Here is a 19,862-nt window from a genome sequence, read left to right on the forward strand (position 1 = left end):
ACAGATTTAAAAAAAGAAAAAGGCACATTTTAAAGGCTGATTAACTGTATTTTAACCTTGAAAACAAATATCACGTTATTTATAGTGATGTCCCACAAAAGCGGTAATTACTGCTGTCTAGTAACTTGTAAGGCCTGATTGAGGGAATGGCAATAAAATGTTTTGTAGCAGTCCTAAGTGTGCATAGTGGAAGGAAGGTAGGCTAGTAACTAGAAATATATTCCTAGAAAGTGAAAAATGCCATTTATTCCAATAAAGATGTTGTTTGCTCCTTTTTACCAGCTTGTTTGAGGAGGAGATAATGTCATATGTGCCGCCACATGCCTTACTTCATCCTAGTTATTGCCAGTCCCCAAGAGGCTCACCGGTGTCTTCACCTCAGAACTCTCCAGGTGAGTTGCTCAGGTACAGCTGCTGCAGGGGCTCTATGAAACCATTTCTCATACTTGGTAAGGACCAGCTCCAGACCAGTAAAGTCAGTAGCATGCTCCTGCTGCCTTCCCAGAAGTCAGAGAACAAAACCAATAGAAAAATTATTTCACTGTAATTTTTTGTTTGCTTTTGAAATTGACTTTCAGACCAGCCTAAAGCCAAGAACCTGCTATTTGTAAAATATAACCTACCCCTTTGCAGTTTCCAGTTTTTAAATTGGTAAAGTTACATGAGCTGAAGCACCTTCTGAGTGGTCAGTGAGCTTGTCACTGCTTTACTTGCATTAGGATACTACAGTAGAGCTCGTTTAGTTTACATTATGCTGCACGTAGTGACTTTCCACCTTTCTGAAGTTCTGTTGCTCCAGCAACAACAAAGCTTTAGTCCTATTTTTGAGCAAAGTCAATAAGTGGATTGCATTTGTCTGTCAAACTTGAACCTTTGCCTTGGGCTCACAAGATGTTTTGCCTGTAGAAAAAGATTGGTGTATTACAGCTTCACAGGTTGTGATTTTGTTCTGACTTGTAAAACATGCAAATTTGTTTTTCACTGATGTGAAACAACTAAGTGATTGCTCATGCCAGGATTCTGATGCCTAGAGAACTAAAAATACGAGATCTAATAACTGTACATTAAAATGCCAGTGTTAATAGGGCTGTGGAGCAATGAGTGACAATTCTATGTAAAGCCAGATTGTTGTCCCTTAACATGAGTTCAAAAGACAGCGTATTGCAGCTGTCTGGGCATACACATCTGAATTGAATGAAATCGATATTTCACATATTATTTTAGTTGCAGATCAGAACTAAGTTATTTCAAATATCACAAGTTACGTTTGACCTCTAAAGGCTAAGTTACAGCAATTTGAAATTTATTGATGTCACTATTCTTAGTTTTCTCAAGAAGATAATAGGTAAGTAAAATAAAATCACTGCAGTAATTGGAAGTGGCTTCCTACAAATTTGAGAACATAAGTGTAGATAAGTAGAGAACATTTGGGATGTAAGCAACTCTAGGTAGTTTCAGAAAATAAGAAAATTTATTTAGAAAAAGTACTATGATTTTTATGGGCATTTCCCAGTTCACATTCATAAAAAGCTTTGCCTTTTCAAGAAACCAGATTAAAACCATTCATAAACATGTCCTGAGAGGTAGCTTTGCCTGCTGCTGGACAAAGGACCTCTGTAGGACCTATTCGAAGAAACTATCTGAAGACCTCAGTGATCTCACGGCATTCTGCAAAGCAGCAAAATTGACATTTTCAGTACATATGGTTTAGATATAACTGCTTCCCTTTGTTGAAAAGAAAGGAAGAATGAAGCCTGCAGGTGTGTATCTTATTTCCAACTGCAAACCTGGCAATCTTTTATGAGTAAAAACGGTTTTGGCTTTCAGAGTTATAATATCTTCATTACTAGTACATGCACCAGAGCATGCTGGGCAGGGCTTCACTCCAACAAAGTTATTTGAAAATGCATTCAATCTCCAGCATGTGATGTTCTCATCTATTCTTCAAAGTAGCAGCACACAATAAAGGATGAACAGTGATGGTTTTAGTCCCGTTCTCCTTAAAATCGTAATCTTTATTCTGTTTCATAGAAAAGTATGGAGAGACCATTGAATCTCCTTGTCAGTCTGTGAGTACGCATATTTGTGTTGGTGTACAAATGACTTTTTTTGATGAGAAATTGTAAGTAGCACGTAATTTCTGTGGAGGCTCTGAGTTTTTTCATCAGCTGAACTGACGGTGCTGCACTTCACAAGGTTGTGTGTTAAGGATCCATTGTTCAGATCAGTCATGATTGGTTGTACTTTCTCTTTTGGAAAAGATGAATAGTCATGAAGCTACTCTTTATATTTGCTTTAGAAAATATAAAATCAAATGTGATTATCACGCCACTGGCTTTTTTTAGCTCTTCCATTAACATCTTTTGTTCCCAAGGCGGAAGTAATCACTATAATTGCCCAGGAATTTCTTGGCATATGCATCTGATTTGCTATGAGGACTTGTCATGTGCTGACAGAATATTATACTACTGATTTCTGAACCATGAAGTAATGTGTTGTCAGATTTATGTTCTGCAGTATCTCTCAGCCAAAACTTCCTTCAGAGGTTGAGATTAAAGTATGGCTTTTGTTGCGTTTTTTTTAGTGACTACATTTCTGTACCCACTTTGACCCGAAGCAAAATAAACAAAGCAGGGGAGAAAAGGCCAATAATTAAAAGGCTGTTTACAGTTTCAATTTTCTGTAAGTTTTCTAGAGAATTCAGCTAAGTGTACCATTAGAAGCCTTTCCTGCTCTCAGTAAAAGAGGATTACCACTATAGATTCATCAGTGACCATGATTTGTTTTTCCAGAGGGGTCCTGCCTATTCCCATTGGTGCTCTGAGGATTCCCTGACACTTTCTATTCCTCCCGCACATCACTCCAAACCTAGAACAATTGGCAAGTGGCTTTCTGGTCAGACAGGTCTTTTAAAGACCTGTAAATGGCATTCAGTGTAAATACTGATCTTGCTTGTTCTCTTTCTGATCTCTGCAGAGAGATAGACTCTGCAACTTCTTCCAGCAGCCACTTCCGCAGAATGTGCTCGTCGCGTTTGCCGTCAGACATATATGCTTTGTGGCTAAGCACGCTGCTCTCTTTTCCCCTGGTCTCTGCCCACAGGCTAAACGGATACACGTTCTCTCTCTTTCATAACCTGGAATGTTACGTTCTCATGCCTTCACACACAGCAATACATGTTTCTGTATTGGCTTAGTTTCATACAGAGAGACAAAAGAAAACTTGCATAAGAAGTGACTTAAAAGGCAGAAGTCTACATGTGTGTGCTTTTAAACTGTTCATTTGTATTTCCAGTGCACTATTGGCCTGTTAGAAAACCACCAGTTGCAGATAAGTAGCTGTCAGCCTATTCTGTAGGGCATGAGAAGTTTTAAACATCCTCTGAGTTTTTTGAGGGGGATGTCTACACAACCATGCAGGGAAGGAATTTAGTGTTACAAAAACTAGGGGTGAGAAGATGAACGTAAAAGGGCTAGAGTGGCTGCCTCTTTGGCACACTGTCTTGCAATCAAATCAATGGAAGTAATTTATCCAGGGAGGCAGTGGAAGTTCTAGTGGTTGTAATATTCAGAATAGATCAGACTAAACATGCAATTTGTATATATTAGGCTTATACATGCAGATGTGGGAGTATGCAATTTTTTTGGCATACAGATCTCATTTCTCCCTACTTTTAAGAAACTGACCCTCAAAAAGTTTTTCAAAAATAAATTCACTTAGATGACCATCATGTATGTTCCTGCAGTCACATGTGAAAAATTCCACAAACTTAATTTTGTTAGCCTCTCCATTCTTCCAATATTTTTCTTCCTGGTACTGCCTTAAGGAAAAAATTCTACTAGGGAATTTCCAAAAGTCTTCCTTCTTCAGCTTGATGTACTCAACAGGGGCACAGCAGAGTACAGTCTATTTATGCTTCATTTCTGAGTTCTTGTTTTTCCTGATAATATTAAAACCAGAACAGAGCAGAACATTTATTGCATGACATCTTTTAAAGGTTAGATATGTACTTGACAAACAAAAGTTAACTCTTTCCAGTTGATTTTAATCCATCTTTTGCATTGACCTGGATTTGCTCTCTTAGGACTTACTTTAGAAAGATGATACTGTTGGTAATGGGCAACTAAAAAGTCTTGGATGCAGAGCAGATTTGAAGATATGCAGCTTTTACTCTTCATAAAGGTGACTAAACCAAACACATACCATGCCTTTTGCTATTAAGGAATCTCTTCAGTAAAAGATGAGACATTAATCAGTTCATATCACTACAGCTCATTCTTTGCTTATTGCTTCCTGCCAGGTACTCAACGTGCCAATGCCCGAGCTCCAGCTCCTTACAAAAGAGATTTTGAAGCCAAGCTGAGGAACTTTTACAGGAAGTTGGAGACTAAAGGATATGGACAAGGCCCAGGGAAACTGAAGTATGTTGAAGAATTTCATGAAACTGGATTTGTTTCTCAGGGAGCTTGCCTTGCCTTGCACGTCTACAAGCTTCTTCCCGTTAGAAGGAATGCAGATGTTATGGTTACCCTTGCACTTCTGGAAATAGAAAGCCTCCCATAAAAGACTTAATGCCAGCATGTGATTCATAGCAGAGGATGCAGCAAGTTCTAAGCATTTATTTTCTGTTTCCTCCAACTATATTTTCATACAAACAATATTACTAATACAGTGCCAAAAAGTGCTTTGGGAAGAGACATGCAGAACAGGAGGCATCTGAATTCTTCCATTATAGTAATTGCTATGATATAAACAGTTATATTTTCTCATGTCTTTTTTTCATTGAAAAAACTAGATAGGCTTTTCTTCTGTACATCATTGTCTTTACTGACATCACAGTCCTCTTTAAGAAGGAGGACTCATAAAATTAAATGTTGTTAAATTCTAAGGATCACCTTAAAAAACTGGTAATATTTTTACTTCAGTACTCTGAATACGAGAGTGCTTGGAGTGAGGTCTTCCCTCCTTCATTTATTTGGTAATCATGTGATTACATACTGTTATGTTAAGGATCATAATCATAAGATGCTTTCATAATTTTGTAAATTACCAAGTCTTGTCCCAGCTATCAAACTCTGATAGTTGTATAGCCTCATAGTAGCCATGAGGACCTAGAACTTTTTAAAAACCATTTATTCTATTAGAATAGGGGGTTAGGTTTTGGGGGTTTTTGTTGTTGGTTGGTTTGTTTGTTTGGGTTTTTTGTTTGTTTTGGGTTTTTTTTTTTGGTTTTTTTTGTTGTTTTTTTTCAAATTTCCCACAACCTTCTCGCATTTTGCAGGAGTTTGTGCAGAGCTCAGACTTTGCTTACATGAGCTTGTTGAAAGTTTTCCACAACTGAAATGGGATTAAAATGATATTGTTTAGACAGTCTTAAGAGGCATTTTGGACATTGTCTGCCTGTAATGTAATGAAATCATAAACACTTAAAACTTAATCTATGAAAGTTTCATCGTGAACGCTCGGGCAAATAGCTGGTAGAAGAGGATGGCATTTGATACCTGTAAGATCCATTACATTTCTTGCACCTTTTTTCCCCTGACCTATTTGCCATCACACTGTGGATTTTTCAGCAGAACAACAGCTTGATTTTTGAACAGAAATTTTGTCTGGTTTGCTTTCCCAGGCATACACTGACCTGCTCCTTTTTTCAAACCAGGACCCCAGCACAGCTTGCATGCTGCCTAGGTCCTCTTGTTGCCCAGGTGCCTCGCTAGTTCCTGGCCTCTCTGCTTCTGTCTCCTTTGCAGGATAGCACAGTGCGATCACTGGCCGATCTCTGCACAAGCAGTAAGGCTGGTGAGGACTTGGCTTAGGCTGCGTGGGGGGATAAGCTGCCTCTCTGCGGGCAGCAGCAGCTCCCAGCTTCGGTCTGACTGACTGATCAAACGCACACATAAGACAGTTTTTGAATATAAAGCAAGCTAAGTTTCAGGAAACTAATTAAACACAGGGGTTTTTTTGGCAGAAGATAAAATGTTTAAGTAAGGAGGATTCTTTCACTGCTTAATTTAGATCTTTGTGACACTTCCTCACTTTCACAATTTTTCTTTTAGAAGGTACATTATGTTTTCACATGTAATACTTCAGTCTGATTTTGGACAAACAATTGCCATTCCTTCTAGACCTTTTGTCCCATCACACTGGGGATAATGTAGAGATGTGTGATTCTGGAGTTACCATACAGTGACTTTACCATGGTTTTATCTTTTTCCTTGTTAAAAGATTGATTTTTAGATAAAAGGTTAGATTCTTGCTTTACTGTAGGACTGATTTAGAGGCCCAGCCTTACAAAAGGATTTTAAAATACCCACTTCAGGATCTTTCCTATTGAAGGCTTTAAATAAAGGAAGAACCAGGGTAGGAAGAAAAAAAAAAAAAAACAAACAAAAAACAACAAACCAAAACCTACACTTCTTTGAGAGAAATTTTATGGGAATCTAAAGTAGAACCTTGAGGGAGATAGACTAACAGACAGAAGCTGCCTGATCTGGATCAAATTAGCCAGCAGAAAAGTGTATCTCTGTGAAATCACCCTGTTACCTTGCAGTGTAAATAGATGTTTCCAGCTGTGGTTCATGTTCATGAATTGCTGTTTCAAAATTATTTTGCTCTTCAGATTAATCATCAGGAGAGATCACTTGCTAGAAGATGCCTTTAACCAAATCATGGGCTACTCAAGAAAAGACCTGCAGAGAAATAAACTCTATGTCACATTTGTTGGGGAAGAAGGGTGAGTAGAACAGGGAAGTAAATGTGATCTAAAAACTCAGTATGTCTTGCAGCTGCTGTTTCACCAAACTTCTTGTGGTCTAGAGTAAAAAGAGGAAGGATTGCAATCAGGAAATGCCATATACATAAGCCTAGAACATAACAGCTGTTCAAGCTGACTTTTTAGGCATTGTGAAATGTAATATATCCTGCCTCTGAAGAAGTAATGCATGTGTTTATGTGAATTTTCACAATAGCTGGTGTGTGTTTCAGAATGTTGCTGGGAAAGCAAAGAAAAACAAACAACTTTCTCGTGTTATTCATATTTCTTTTCTGTCAGTGCTGACATTATATCTCCAGTGGTTGTTAAAAGACAGCTGCCATCTGTGGGAGGGAGGGTGCTTCGGGAGCAGGCTAGCAGCTTAATCCTTAATTCAGCTCCTGGCAGAGGCAATGGGAGCTGAAAGCCCTCGGCACTGCAGGAGGTGTTTGTTGCCTCTCCAGGCCAAGGCCTGCTTCACAACTAAAAGCAACCAGGCTGTTGCTGGTTGTCAAATAAACACAAATATTCCTGACATCTCAAAGTCACTTCAGAGAATGCTCAGTCTGTGTCTTAACGTGTTACAGGTTGCGAGATGTGCATTGCAAAGCAAGATGTAGTTAGATTTTCTTTGCAAGTGAAACTGGAACAATGTACTATTTGCCTCTTTCGTCTCTTGATTTGTACCCCGTTTGTCAGATCTTAAAGCCTACTGCCTTAGGCACAAATATTTTTATGGATACATTTAATGAATATATTTGTAAATACATTCAAAATTTTATTTCTTGGTATTTAGGAAACTGCAGCACACAGCTCTTGGGATGCTGTAGTGTGCATTACTTCCATGCAATGTGTGAGTCTTTAAAGTAGCCAAGTTGTAATAGAAACACTGCATACAAGATTAGATAAAATTAATCTGTCTTTGAAAACCCCTAAATCCTGTTGTTTGTTTTAGGTTCACCCAGAAGTGCTTAGTGTTAATAAGGACTCACTGAAATCTTAAAATAAAAAAAATGTTGACAGCTGAGAGCCAAGTGTGGGCTTGTCCGTATAAATAATACTACCGTGCTGTCTGAGGAAAAATCTCAGAACTGGAATGACAAGGCTGGTGCAGGCTGAGATTGCACTATATTGACAGAGCAGGGTGGGGATGCAGGAACGAGGCCTGTCTCACACAGTCCTACCAGCCTTTACTTTCACAGCTACAACCTTGACTAAGATTTAAAAATGAAAGGGAAAATTTAAGGTCAGAGGTGAGATAGAGATTGATCCAGATAGACTGTCTCCTTTCATCAGACATCAGGCTTTTGCATTTCATCACTCAGTACAGCGAGATGAAGAGTGACCTGGAAATGGGGGTGACACGTCCTGCTCCCATTATATCCAGCTTTACACAAGACTGTCATCTTAATGGAAAAGAATGAGTTAATTAAGAGCGAACTCAAATTAAAATGACGCAAATTCTCTATTTACAAATCTGTGTTTTGAATGAAGAAAGGATGTGTGCAAACAGTATTGTTTCCACAGAGATGGTGCAAGGATATGTATCACATCAAACTATTCATTTAGTTAGGTGTAGAAAGACAGGTCAGGGTGGAGGAGAGGAGGACAATGAGGAGGAGGAATACTGAAAGCTAATTGTTTCCTATTTGCTTCTCCTTTTCCTTTTTGAAGTTTTTAAGTGGGAGTTTGCTCTTGCATTTCTTTTCCTTTCAGTAAAGAACCGTAAATCTTAAAGTAATGAGTAATGAAAACCTCACAAATCAAAATATTTTAGTAACTATTGATTTATTAGTGAGGCAACTCAAACATAGTTATTGCTGTTCTTATGACTTTATTCTGTTTCACGATGTTTGATATCTTCCTTGAACCTTCAATTTCTACAGTCATGCAATTGTCATGCTAGTTTAATGTTTTTACATTCGTACTTCATGTGGTGATAAATGAAAAAACTTTGATACAAAGAATATGGTTCCTTAAAGTTATTTTCCCTGAGTTCTATTAACTATTAGCTGACGCTGCTTTGCATTTAAGAGTGGTAAATCTGAAGTATTAATGGTGCTTCCTAGGAGACCTGAGTCATGTTGCCAACAACATATTACTCTGCTCCTGAATACCCAAATGCCCCAGAGTTGCAGCTGTTGTGTGGTTGCATACCTCTTGGATGAAGTTTTCTCACCCTTGTGCCAAGCCTTTAATTGTGGGATAAATCTGACTGGCAGTGCAGGACTCTCATGATTGATTTATTTAACATGACTCACAGTAACTCTGCGTACAAAAGGAGCTGTATGAAATGGCTGTAGTCAAGCACAATGTTTCTGTGAGTCTGATTATCCCAGAAGTTTGCAAGAGTCTTCCAGATGACCCTTTTCTTGATCCCGGTATTTGTGCCAAGATTAAGGTCCAACAGTTGTCCATGATAGGAAACCATTTTGGTTTTTTTTCTGCAGTTTGAGGATGGAATCTGCCCTTCTTGCCAGGATAAGGATCTGTTTCAGTACTTCACTTTTGAAGCTTAACAGAAGTGAAGTGCTTCCAAATGACTGCAGGGAAAATGTTTTTCATTCAACACAGGAAAGAAGCTTTGTCTTCAACTTGATAATAGTACCTAGCCTTTACTTTCCTGACAGCTTCATCCACAAAACCAACTCTCATCTGTGTTTGTCTTCTATAAAAGTTCATGAGCCAAGAAATTAGTAGTAGAAGTCCTATGTGAAAGCTGACCTTCTCTGTGATACTTCTGTCTGTGCATTGTCTTAGTACTAAAGCAAGACCTTCTTAAAAGTGGAAGTATGAAATCTTCAATTTATAGAAGATATATCTTTATATCTATTTGTTAGGATTATAATAATCTCTGTTCCCTAGAGGAAAATCTGTAGTTTTCTGTTTTCCAGTTCTACCAGAGCATTAACTTCATACTTAACTTATTTCACTGGTGACCTGCGGCATAATGTCAAAATTCAGTCTCAGCGCTTTGTCAGCAATGAGTTTGTTTATGATTCAGGAAGAAGGGGTTATTTAGATTCCTTGTTCATTAGTACTGGAATCTTGAAATAGCAAAAAAAAAAAAAAGCCAAAGGAAATGCACTCTCCAAAAGACATTTAAGTGCACTCAAGCTTGGAAGATGGACAAGAAAATTTAGACCAAGAAAGATAAATCACTGAAGTTATCTCAGATTATTTTGCTAGGGAAAACAGAAATACTATCCTTCAAATTGTCCTATCATTGCAAGCCTGCAAAGACAAAATATGACCGTTGTTCATTTTCATTCCTAATTTGTCAAATGCAAGTAGGTCTAATGTTGGTTCTTTCCATGTTTTCTCCCTCCCCACCCCCTGCTCCCAATTACTTGGTTATATTCCTCTGGCAAAGAGGCCATTACAGCTGGAGCCAAAATTCTTGATGAGAATAGCCCACATAGAGCACTTCATTCCAGTCCTCCAAGCCATTCCATTTCAGAATAGCCCTGCGAGGACTTCACATACCTTGGCATTGAGCAATCTGCAGGATAAGGATTCTGGTTAAATTCTTATGAAATTTTAATTAAAATACAGCATAAGGAATGTAGATTCAAAAAAAGCATTTCTTTGCACACAATGAACACTTTATAGTAATGTCAATTGTCTCTTTCAAGGTTGGACTACAGCGGACCATCAAGAGAGTTTTTTTTCCTGGTGTCTAGAGAGCTCTTCAATCCGTATTATGGTTTGTTTGAATATTCAGCCAATGATACCTATACAGTACAAATAAGTCCCATGTCTGCTTTTGTAGACAATCACCATGAGTGGTAAGAATTATTTTTCTTTTTATTTTTCAGATGTGTTTTCTGTTTTTTCCATGTGTAGACAACTGCTCGAATCTGCTCAGACATAAAACACAGAATCTGATGTTTTTAACCAGCAGCAAAATAACTGCATTTCTGTAGACTTTCCTGATTTTGTTTTCTCTTGTGGTTTTAGATGATCTGATTTCTTACAAGGTCAGCAACACTATGATTTGGAATGTGTACTGTGGGATTGTCTCACAACACAACTCTCTATGTTTCTTGTACATTAGCAGTCATTTCTTGAAAGCAGTATTAGCCTCTTGTGCATAAAAAAAAAAGAATGAAACATTGACTTTTTGACAACTGAGGAGATTAAGGGAGATTGCAAACAAGTGTTACTGTATGTAATTTGTTTGAGTCTTCCTAAAGAGTATAGAGTATAGAGGTGGAAAAAACCCAACATACGTATTGGAAGGAAATCTATAGAGGTATCTTAATTGGGGGCGGGGGGAAGACTGCTGATTACATAGCTCTTAAGCAAAGTCTGTAGATACATGCATACTTCTAAAACAGATACCAAGGATTTTTACATAATCCCATATTTACAATTATAAGTCAGGCAGTTTAAATCACCCTCAGTTGATTTAAGCCATGGCATCACCACAAGTCTATAAAGCTGTGCTATGAATATTAATAGAGAGTTCTGTTGTGTAGGTAGTTAGATTACAGTAATAGCGAAATGACAACTGCTCATCTGTGTAGGACCAATAGGTACTGCGTTCTTATTTATTGGAAGCCAGTTATGAAGAGTGAATATCAGAAAGGAATTTCATTACTAGCTTTAAAAATTAATAGAAAATTAAATAGTTGACTACATCCAGTTCAGTTAGTTGAAGCAACCTGCCTGTTGAACTCCAATACTGCAACAGTAAATGCACATGTTGTATTGGAAAAGCAGAACAGTTTGACAAAAATGGGAGAAAAAACCTTATGTGCTCACAGCTTCTGCCAGCATTTTGTATTCATCCCTGGCTTCTGCAGTGCCAGACCAGATATCTTGGGGGCAAGGGAGGCATGATCCTCTCTCTTTCTGGGAGTGCTGGTGCCAGTGACAGCACTGGTCTTGTACAGCCTCAGGGAGAATTCAGGAAATGCAGCTGTAACAAGGAAGGACAAGGCTCTGCATGTCACATCCTCATCTTGCAAACCCTGTGTTACAGGCAGGTATAATAAAGCCCTAATCTTTCCAAGAAAAATGTTGTTGGGGATGCATAAACAGAAAGTTTAAGAAACATTATTTTCTTTAAGAAACATTATTTTCTTTGAAAAATAACATTAGACTTAAATAAGGTTCCAGACATGTGGAGGATTTTTCACAATGGATCTTTTTTCTCATGGGAATATTTGCAAAGACCCTACTATTTCAAAGGCTGCCATCCTATCTTTTATCTATCAAACTCCCTCCCCTCCAACTCTCCTTATACACTCGACAAAATGAAGATAATAGGAAAAGAAAGAGAGAACAGAGAGGAGGAGATCATTTGGATCCCATTGATATAGGCCTGGAGAGCACTGCAATACATAAAAAAGCTTCCAGCCACTGTTGAGGAAAATATAAATAGAACTCCATAATCACCAGTCAGAAGAGGGAGCAAGGAGCTACTGTAAGCAGAAAAGACAGACTGCAAGAACTGTCAGGCTGGGAAAGGGCAGAAGAACCTTTGGCCTCCCAGTAACATGAAAACAAGTTAATCCTCTATGGAGTGTGTAAAGAAAATAGACAGTGGCTATCATTTTGGAAGATAGGCTTATCTGAAGAGGCTAGTCTGGTAGGGGTTGATTGGGTTAATACGGATTGGACATTTTTTAGAAGCTGCGACTTAGGTATTTGAGGGATTTTCCACACCCTGCAGAGTTGCATTTTTTTCTGTGCCCTACTGAGTATGTAAAAGGAACACAAGAAAAAGAAACAAAAAATACCACAGTTTAGACACAGCTATCTGATTTAAACATGCTGTTTGGAAATACATATGTAAGTTTTGATGACAGAGCAGTGTACAAACCACAGAGTTTCAGTATAACTATTGTAACTCTTTCTCTTCCAGGTTCAGGTTTAGTGGTCGAATTCTTGGTCTTGCTCTGATACATCAGTATTTGCTAGATGCCTTTTTTACACGACCCTTTTATAAAGCCCTCCTCCGAATGTGAGTAAAATTGTTCTGTCTCCTATTTTGTTTAGTTCCTTCCCCATGGATGATGCCATTTTGTGTATGGATAAATTATGATGTTTTATCATCAGACAGGCCATTATTTATAATTTCATAATTTCCACTCAATCCAGGGCTTTAAAAAAAAAAAAAGTTTACTTGTTTCCCAGTTACCTAATAACTCAGAATGTTGTTTCTGATCAGTATGAAAACCTCATGTTTTGTTTTAGCTATGTTATCAGCTTTCTTCTACAAAATCTTACATTTGAAGTTGTACAATGAAATGCTGTGGTTTTATTCCAGATATTAATAGAGTTCTTATTCATTTGTCTTGTCATGACTCACAGGATAGGATATGAATCACTTTGTAACTTAGACTGCAGACCCATTCTTAGAGGTAGACTGATTGTTGGCAATCTCCATTTTGAGGAGCTTTACTGTGATATACTTTAGACTTCATTTTCAGAACCACTATTCCTATTCTGGCTGAAACAATGAGAGCTGCACTTGTTAAAGACAAGTTAAAGAGAGAGCAAGAGGCAGTTGGCTTATGGGTTGGATTTATAAAAGAAGGACCCGGCAAGGGGAAATACGGCAAAAGTTAAAAAGATATTTCTGTGGTAAGCAGGGTAATATCTGAACAGACTTCTTTGCACAGCGAAGAGATGAGAGAGGTGGCAGTGTAGTCACATGAGCAAAAAGGGTATTAGTTGCTTCTTACAAAAACTTAAAATTTCTTCTATGATTTGAATTTTTTGTCTCTTTAATCAATATATTTTCATAATTCCAAAATATTCTTCACAAGAAACATTGGTCAGACTCTCCATAAGCTTAAAAAGCAATGTAACTTCAAATTAAAAATTGTGGAGTTGTGTATATTAACAAAACCATTTTGTGTTACTATACAGTAATTGCTATTACTAGGCAAACAAAGAGAAATTTGAAGTAGTGTCATCTTTATTCTATTGATTTTTCTCTTGGCTCCCATTCTCAGTCTGTTTTTCAGGACTGTCCTGTGTGAGTTTAGTTACTGAGCTACTGAGTTTAGTTCCATGCTACTGCTGTCATGTGTATTTGTGTGTTTTCTTCTTGTTTTTGTTAGACTCTGTGACCTGAGTGACCTGGAATATCTTGACGAGGAGTTTCACCAGAGTTTGCAGTGGATGAAAGACAATGATATACATGATATCCTAGATCTCACATTTACTGTAAATGAAGAAGTTTTTGGGCAGGTGTGCAAGATTCTTAATTTAATTTCCTTTGTGTATTCTACTGCTAAATAAACATTTATTTGGACAGAAGAATGTTTGTCATTCCATGCTGATTTGTACTTGTTTTTATAAAATTCTGGTTGATGAAAACAAAGTTGAAATCTAAGGAGGAATTACTATCTGTAACCGGTCAAACATGTCTTTCTGGTTAAGGAGATTTTCTGGAGACTATGTGAAATATCAGAATTTTTGATTGCTCTGCTGGAGGTAGTTTACCTGCATTTAATTGCAGCAGAGTTACTATTGAAAGGTATTACAACACCTTTGTTATGATATTATTTAAGAGACGTCTCTACTTTAATTGGTGTAAAGATTGATGTTTCTTCTCAGCTTATTCTTCATACTAAATATGAAGATTTTTCAGACTAAATGGGATTTTATATATTATTTTATACAACAAAAGGTTTGTTGTATGTTATTATGTTTATTTCACATATTCCAGTTTGCTAAAGTCAGTCTTGGCTAGTGCTTTTGAGGAATTATTTCAACTTAAAATTTAAATTACTATAATTCTTTCTTTTGTCTTTATAATACTGTGTTGTCACCTGGTCATTTTTTTCCTAAGATCACAGAACGGGAATTAAAGCCAGGAGGTGCCAACATCCCAGTCACTGAAAAGAACAAGAAAGAATATATAGAAAGAATGGTGAAATGGAGAATTGAGAGAGGAGTTGTACAACAAACAGAAAGTCTAGTTCGTGGTTTCTATGAGGTAAACTTCCTTTATCCTCCCAAAATATTTTTCTACTCATTTCCCAAATGAGTAGAGTCCCAAAATATATAATCAGAAGTGCCCCTACAGATATCTGTGTGTGTGAAATAAAATCATTGTTAGTCATTGACTTAAACACTATGGTTATATATCTTCTTTAAACTGGAAAATACTGTTGATCACTATTTGTATGATTAGCAGCGAATGTTTGGTGAAGTAACCCATCTGTTTCTTTACTGGGCTTTTGAGGTTTTTTGTGTGCATGCCGTACTCAGTGTAACAAAGTAGACTGAGTGTATTTCAAGGTACTTCTCTCTTACCTGTTTTAACATGGATGGTTAAACTGAATGTATTGAACCTAATTTATCCTGAAATAATTCAATGTTATTTGCCAATAAAATTCTCTCCCAATCACTGTGATCCTCTAATGAAACTGAATGGAACTACAGCGTAAGAAAAAGAAGTCAATTTATTTGCCTTTAAAAAGAAAAAAAAAAGACCCTGAATTCTTTCTGTTCAAAAGAGAAATGTTACCTGATAAGTATCTTAGTAGCAGACAAGCCTTTTATGGGGAGGCAAAAATCAATAAATGAAGAAATGTTGCTATGCATTTCATTTCCATTCACAGGTGGTTGATGCGAGGCTCGTGTCTGTGTTCGATGCCAGAGAACTGGAACTGGTAATAGCTGGAACAGCAGAAATTGACTTGGGTGACTGGAGAAATAATACAGAGTATAGAGGAGGTAACCTGATTTTTGAGTTGTTCACTGACAGTGTTGGGGGCTCTAGAATTACCCAGTTTCTAAGACACTAAAGAACCATCCCATGAGATACATCTTTAGTATCTTCTGAATTTCTGTGGTTAAGTTTTCGTCATAGCAAATTAACTCTCTGCCTTTAAGGTTTTTAAGCATTACAGGAGTATTATTCTGTCGCCTCCTGTCTTTTGCTGCAGTTGGATAAGAAATATGGCAGTAATGTGACTAGGGCTGAAATAGGAAAAACTTACTAACTATTCTCTCAACCACTTTTGTAGCACGTAAAGGTATAAAGGCTCTTCTTGTTTTAACAGGCTATCATGACAACCACATTGTAATTCGGTGGTTCTGGGCTGCTGTGGAAAGATTCAACAATGAACAACGACTAAGACTTTTACAGGTAAGAAATCAGCTGATCTGTGAAGAAATAGTGTGCATCATTAAAATTCGATGCTAAACTACTGCCTTCCAAGTTGATGACATTGAAAAATGATGGTGATGCTGGCTAGTGGGAATAACCTGACAATTCTCAGAGACTAACTGTAATAATTGCAAGTGACTGAAGCTTACAGCTATTTTTGTAGACTTCTCTAAGTTAAAAAATACTTTTAAGGTAAAGTATCTGATGTCAATAATCCTTTATTCTTGTTTGATTAAAAGTACATTAAGACTTGTAAAGCTAGAAAAGGAAAACTGTGTAATTGGTTGTATTGTTAGGTAGAAATTTAAATAATTGTACAACTTAGGAAGGAGAAAGCTTACCTGGAAGTTAAAGTGCCTCAAATTTGAAAATAATTATGAAAACCTGAAAATTAGTCAAATTCTATTTTCACTAAATCAGCCTGCAGAATCCAGTCATCCTGCTGATGAAGGATGAAAACAGTAGGGAAAATCTCACTTAGGCCGAAGTTTACGTAACTTGATATCAATAGTGTTTATTCTACGGTATTTATGTAGCATAATGACTCTTTCAAATAGAAACCTTTGAAGTTAATCTGGTAAGTTGTCTCTTCTACAGCCCTGTAAGGAAATGGTCTATTTTCCCTTATCCTCCATTTAAAGTACCATTTATTACTTGTGCCTCACAAGTGTCCTTATTTTGCAAATGCTTTTACATAAACATTTGGACTTCAGTGGGTATACTGATATAAATAAATTTCTAACCCACACTATCTGTGTATCCAATATCCACTATGTTTTGTTTGCACTGGCAGTTTGTTACGGGCACATCCAGCATACCTTACGAAGGATTTGCCTCTCTACGGGGGAGCAATGGTCCAAGAAGATTCTGTGTAGAGAAGTGGGGGAAGATCACTGCTCTTCCAAGGTACAACTGTGTGTGTATTCATGTTAGAGATACTTTTGAATGTCAGTTACTGGGATAATAGATAAGCTATTTGAGAAACATAAACAAGTTTTAACTGAATATGCAAATATACTATGCCTTACATGAAAATTTACTTCCCCATTTTTCCAGTGTTTGATGCCACACATTTCTATTTGAACTCAGTTTTTTTTCTTGTAAGATGGACAAGGCAGTGTAACTGTGGCTGAGATTCACGTTGTAATGCTTTTTTTCACAGAAAATTATGTTAGAATGATAACTACTTCTGAATCTGATTTTGTTCTGTTTTTATTAAATGTGCAGTATTTACTTTCCTGAACATGCAGTTCATCACTTAGGAGCAAAGATGAATTAAAATTAAATAACACTTGTGACTCTGAATGAAAGCTAATATCAGACTTTTTGGATTAGACACACACAGCCTTTACCAGTATAGTTTACTCGTGTAATTTTTGTACTTCGTTTGATGTAAAGAGTGTTAACAAATACGGAAGAGGCAAGTTATGAACTACAGAAGAGGTTCAGGGGAGGGGATCATTTGACTTAAGAGGCAGGACAGGGACAAGAGAAGGTCAAGATTTCAAAGAGCACAAGTAAGGTCAATTGAAATATGTGAAAAGAGTAAAAGAAGAGCATGAGAGTCCAAGATATGAAAGAAAGAGTTGAGTTATAGAAGGCAGATTCTAGCCTTTTCTATATGGTGATCAGGCTGATACATTTCTAGAAGATTTCTTTTCATCCAGTTCTATAATTCTGTAGCCTCTCTAATGGGTTAATAGTGGTCAGAAATGCAGATTAGTGTGTGGAGTGTAAGTGAACTAACTCCACTTGATCAGATATCAGCTTTAGTATGCTGCTTATAGCCCTTGGTAGTAGTTTTTGGCTGGGCTCATCCATGGAGGGAATTCAACCCTACTAGCCCATTCCTCTTAAACAGGATTCCTCAGGAATAACTTGCATTCAGAGTCTCCTTTTTAGACCAAAGGTGACTGTCAGACACGTGGAGAGTTTCTCTGACCAGCAACACTTAGCTTTTTTCTCCAGCAAAAGATAGAGGCAGAGAGGCCTCTTGGGTTGGCTCCTGCCTGCAGGCTGCCATTTGAACCACACTGAGAGAGCCCAAGATGCAGAGGTGGCACTGTGAAACCCACAGGAACAGAAGGTGGCCTTTAAGCAAAGCCATTTTGCCAGTTTACAGCACAATTGAGAGCCAGGCAACTGAGGATTAAAGATAAGGATTAAAGAAATTCTGGAAATTTCAAATCAAATACTCTAATATCTTTTGGGACCTAGTAATAATACCTTGTAGCCCGGTAAGTCTACTTTATAGTTTGATTATGATTGACCTATGGACTAGCTTTGACTCTGTTTAAAAAGCTTTGATTTTTAAAAATAATTTCTGACTTCAACATTTAAGACCTCTTTGTGAGTTTAAGAAAAGAGATTGTGGGAGTTTTTCCATATATTCTCTAATACTGGAATTCCTGGTGCTAACGAGCACAGTTTGCAGTGTGGAAGAGGTCAAGGCATGCCTGAACAGGATCCTCAGAATTTCCTCTGAAAAGGTTACATAGAGCCCTGGTTGTAATAAACTGCAGAATAAAACTGTTTCCTGTAAAGCAACATGGAAAAACATGTTGAGAATCTTTGCTACCATAAGGTGTTCAGCAAGTATAGGGGAAATGCCAACTCTTTACATTTAGGATAATGTATCATGCCCTTGAAATTTCATTTATGATTCCCTTGCTTAGGAAACATTTGATTTTTTTTTTTCTCTTTGGATAGTTTTAACATACAAGTGTGAGAATTAAAATAACCTAACAACACACTTGTTTTGTTAAAATAAACAACTGCATATGACAAAAATCTACAGTTGTCATGAGCTGGCAATTCCTGGCATTCATACATGGAACTTTGATCTCATAAAGAATAAATGATCTTCTACGTTTATGCTTAAATGGGCTAAGCCCTAAGCAAAAAGGAGTATTTGCATTTTTACATAGCTAGTTCCTGTATGCAGTTTAGCTTCAGCCTGCATATCTCCAGCTTCAAAGACTTACTGTGCCAACTGGCGTAGTACTGGCTGGAAGGTAAGACCTCGTTAACAACGACCCCGAGTAGCAAACTTTCAAGAAATTTCCGAACAAGCCCTGCATGTGTAAACAAATTGCTGGATCTGCTGAGAATGCTGCCCTAGGACTCTGTGACTCTTACTGATTCTCAGATAACTAAAGCATTTGCGTTAGGGCACCGTCACTCGTTTGAAGCCGTGTTATGCTTTGCAGTTTGCCCTTTTGATTTCAGTGGGAGTGCTTGTGAAATTTGGTAATACATGGTGTGAGGGTGGCGAAAGCTAGGACTCAACAAGTCAGTGGATTTTAAGTTTGTTCCTCTGTCTCTGAAAAACTACTGCACTGCTGAAAACACATACAAATACCCATCCCTGTCTCTTCTTCCTTATTTTGTGAGACAGAAGGCAAGTAAAAAAGTTACTTGGGTATGTGATTGTCATCTAAGCAGCTGTGAATATAAACACAAAAGTATTCACTAGATGTTTACCTGGTTCCCACTGTTGTGACTGCTGTCTAATCAGTTCTGCTGAATCAGAACAGTGAGATTTTTGTGAGGTGCATGTCAGACTGCCTAGCTTGTATCCCTGACTTTTACACTAATAAGACTTTTACACTAATACTGCTTTTACACTGTCTTTTACACTAATAAGCATGTAAAAGGCCCTGAAAAGATTAATTATTACAAGTTTAACTTAACTACTGCTGTCCCTGATGTGACTTCTACTGCCTTCTTTCGCACTGTGTTGTAGATTGCACTAAGTGGAGGGATTGTTACTCTTTCAGTTCTCTTACATGCTGAGAAATGGGTTGCAGGCTCATTGCTATACATTATATATACGCACATGTGATGACTCACATGCTAATAGTATTTATGTCTGACTAATGGATTTTAACCCTTAGTCACCTTATTTCACTACTGTAATCAAAATGAAGGGGAGATTAATTGGGAATCTGCACTTCAGGAACCAAGATGTTTTTC

The 19,862-nt window shown here is 37.4% G+C and overlaps 1 protein-coding gene across 5 annotated transcripts in view; it reads left to right on the forward strand.

The window, feature by feature from the left end:
• The window catches only part of HECW2 (HECT, C2 and WW domain containing E3 ubiquitin protein ligase 2), a 184,344-nt gene that overhangs the window by 154,611 nt on the left and 9,871 nt on the right, over nucleotides 1–19,862 (forward strand). For all 5 annotated transcript variants that reach the window (XM_086751466.1, XM_086751467.1, XM_086751468.1 and 2 more), the window contains 10 exons: nucleotides 283–392; nucleotides 4,301–4,421; nucleotides 6,620–6,733; nucleotides 10,387–10,539; nucleotides 12,624–12,722; nucleotides 13,828–13,957; nucleotides 14,562–14,708; nucleotides 15,337–15,451; nucleotides 15,781–15,866; nucleotides 16,681–16,793. In XM_086751466.1, coding sequence (XP_086607592.1) covers nucleotides 283–392; nucleotides 4,301–4,421; nucleotides 6,620–6,733; nucleotides 10,387–10,539; nucleotides 12,624–12,722; nucleotides 13,828–13,957; nucleotides 14,562–14,708; nucleotides 15,337–15,451; nucleotides 15,781–15,866; nucleotides 16,681–16,793 — 1,188 coding nt within the window. The remainder of the gene's footprint in view (nucleotides 1–282; nucleotides 393–4,300; nucleotides 4,422–6,619; nucleotides 6,734–10,386; nucleotides 10,540–12,623; nucleotides 12,723–13,827; nucleotides 13,958–14,561; nucleotides 14,709–15,336; nucleotides 15,452–15,780; nucleotides 15,867–16,680; nucleotides 16,794–19,862) is intronic.

The sequence above is a fragment of the Chlamydotis macqueenii genome, chromosome 6 (assembly GCF_036417535.1).
Source record: "Chlamydotis macqueenii isolate bChlMac1 chromosome 6, bChlMac1.mat, whole genome shotgun sequence".
NCBI lineage: Eukaryota > Metazoa > Chordata > Aves > Otidiformes > Otididae > Chlamydotis > Chlamydotis macqueenii.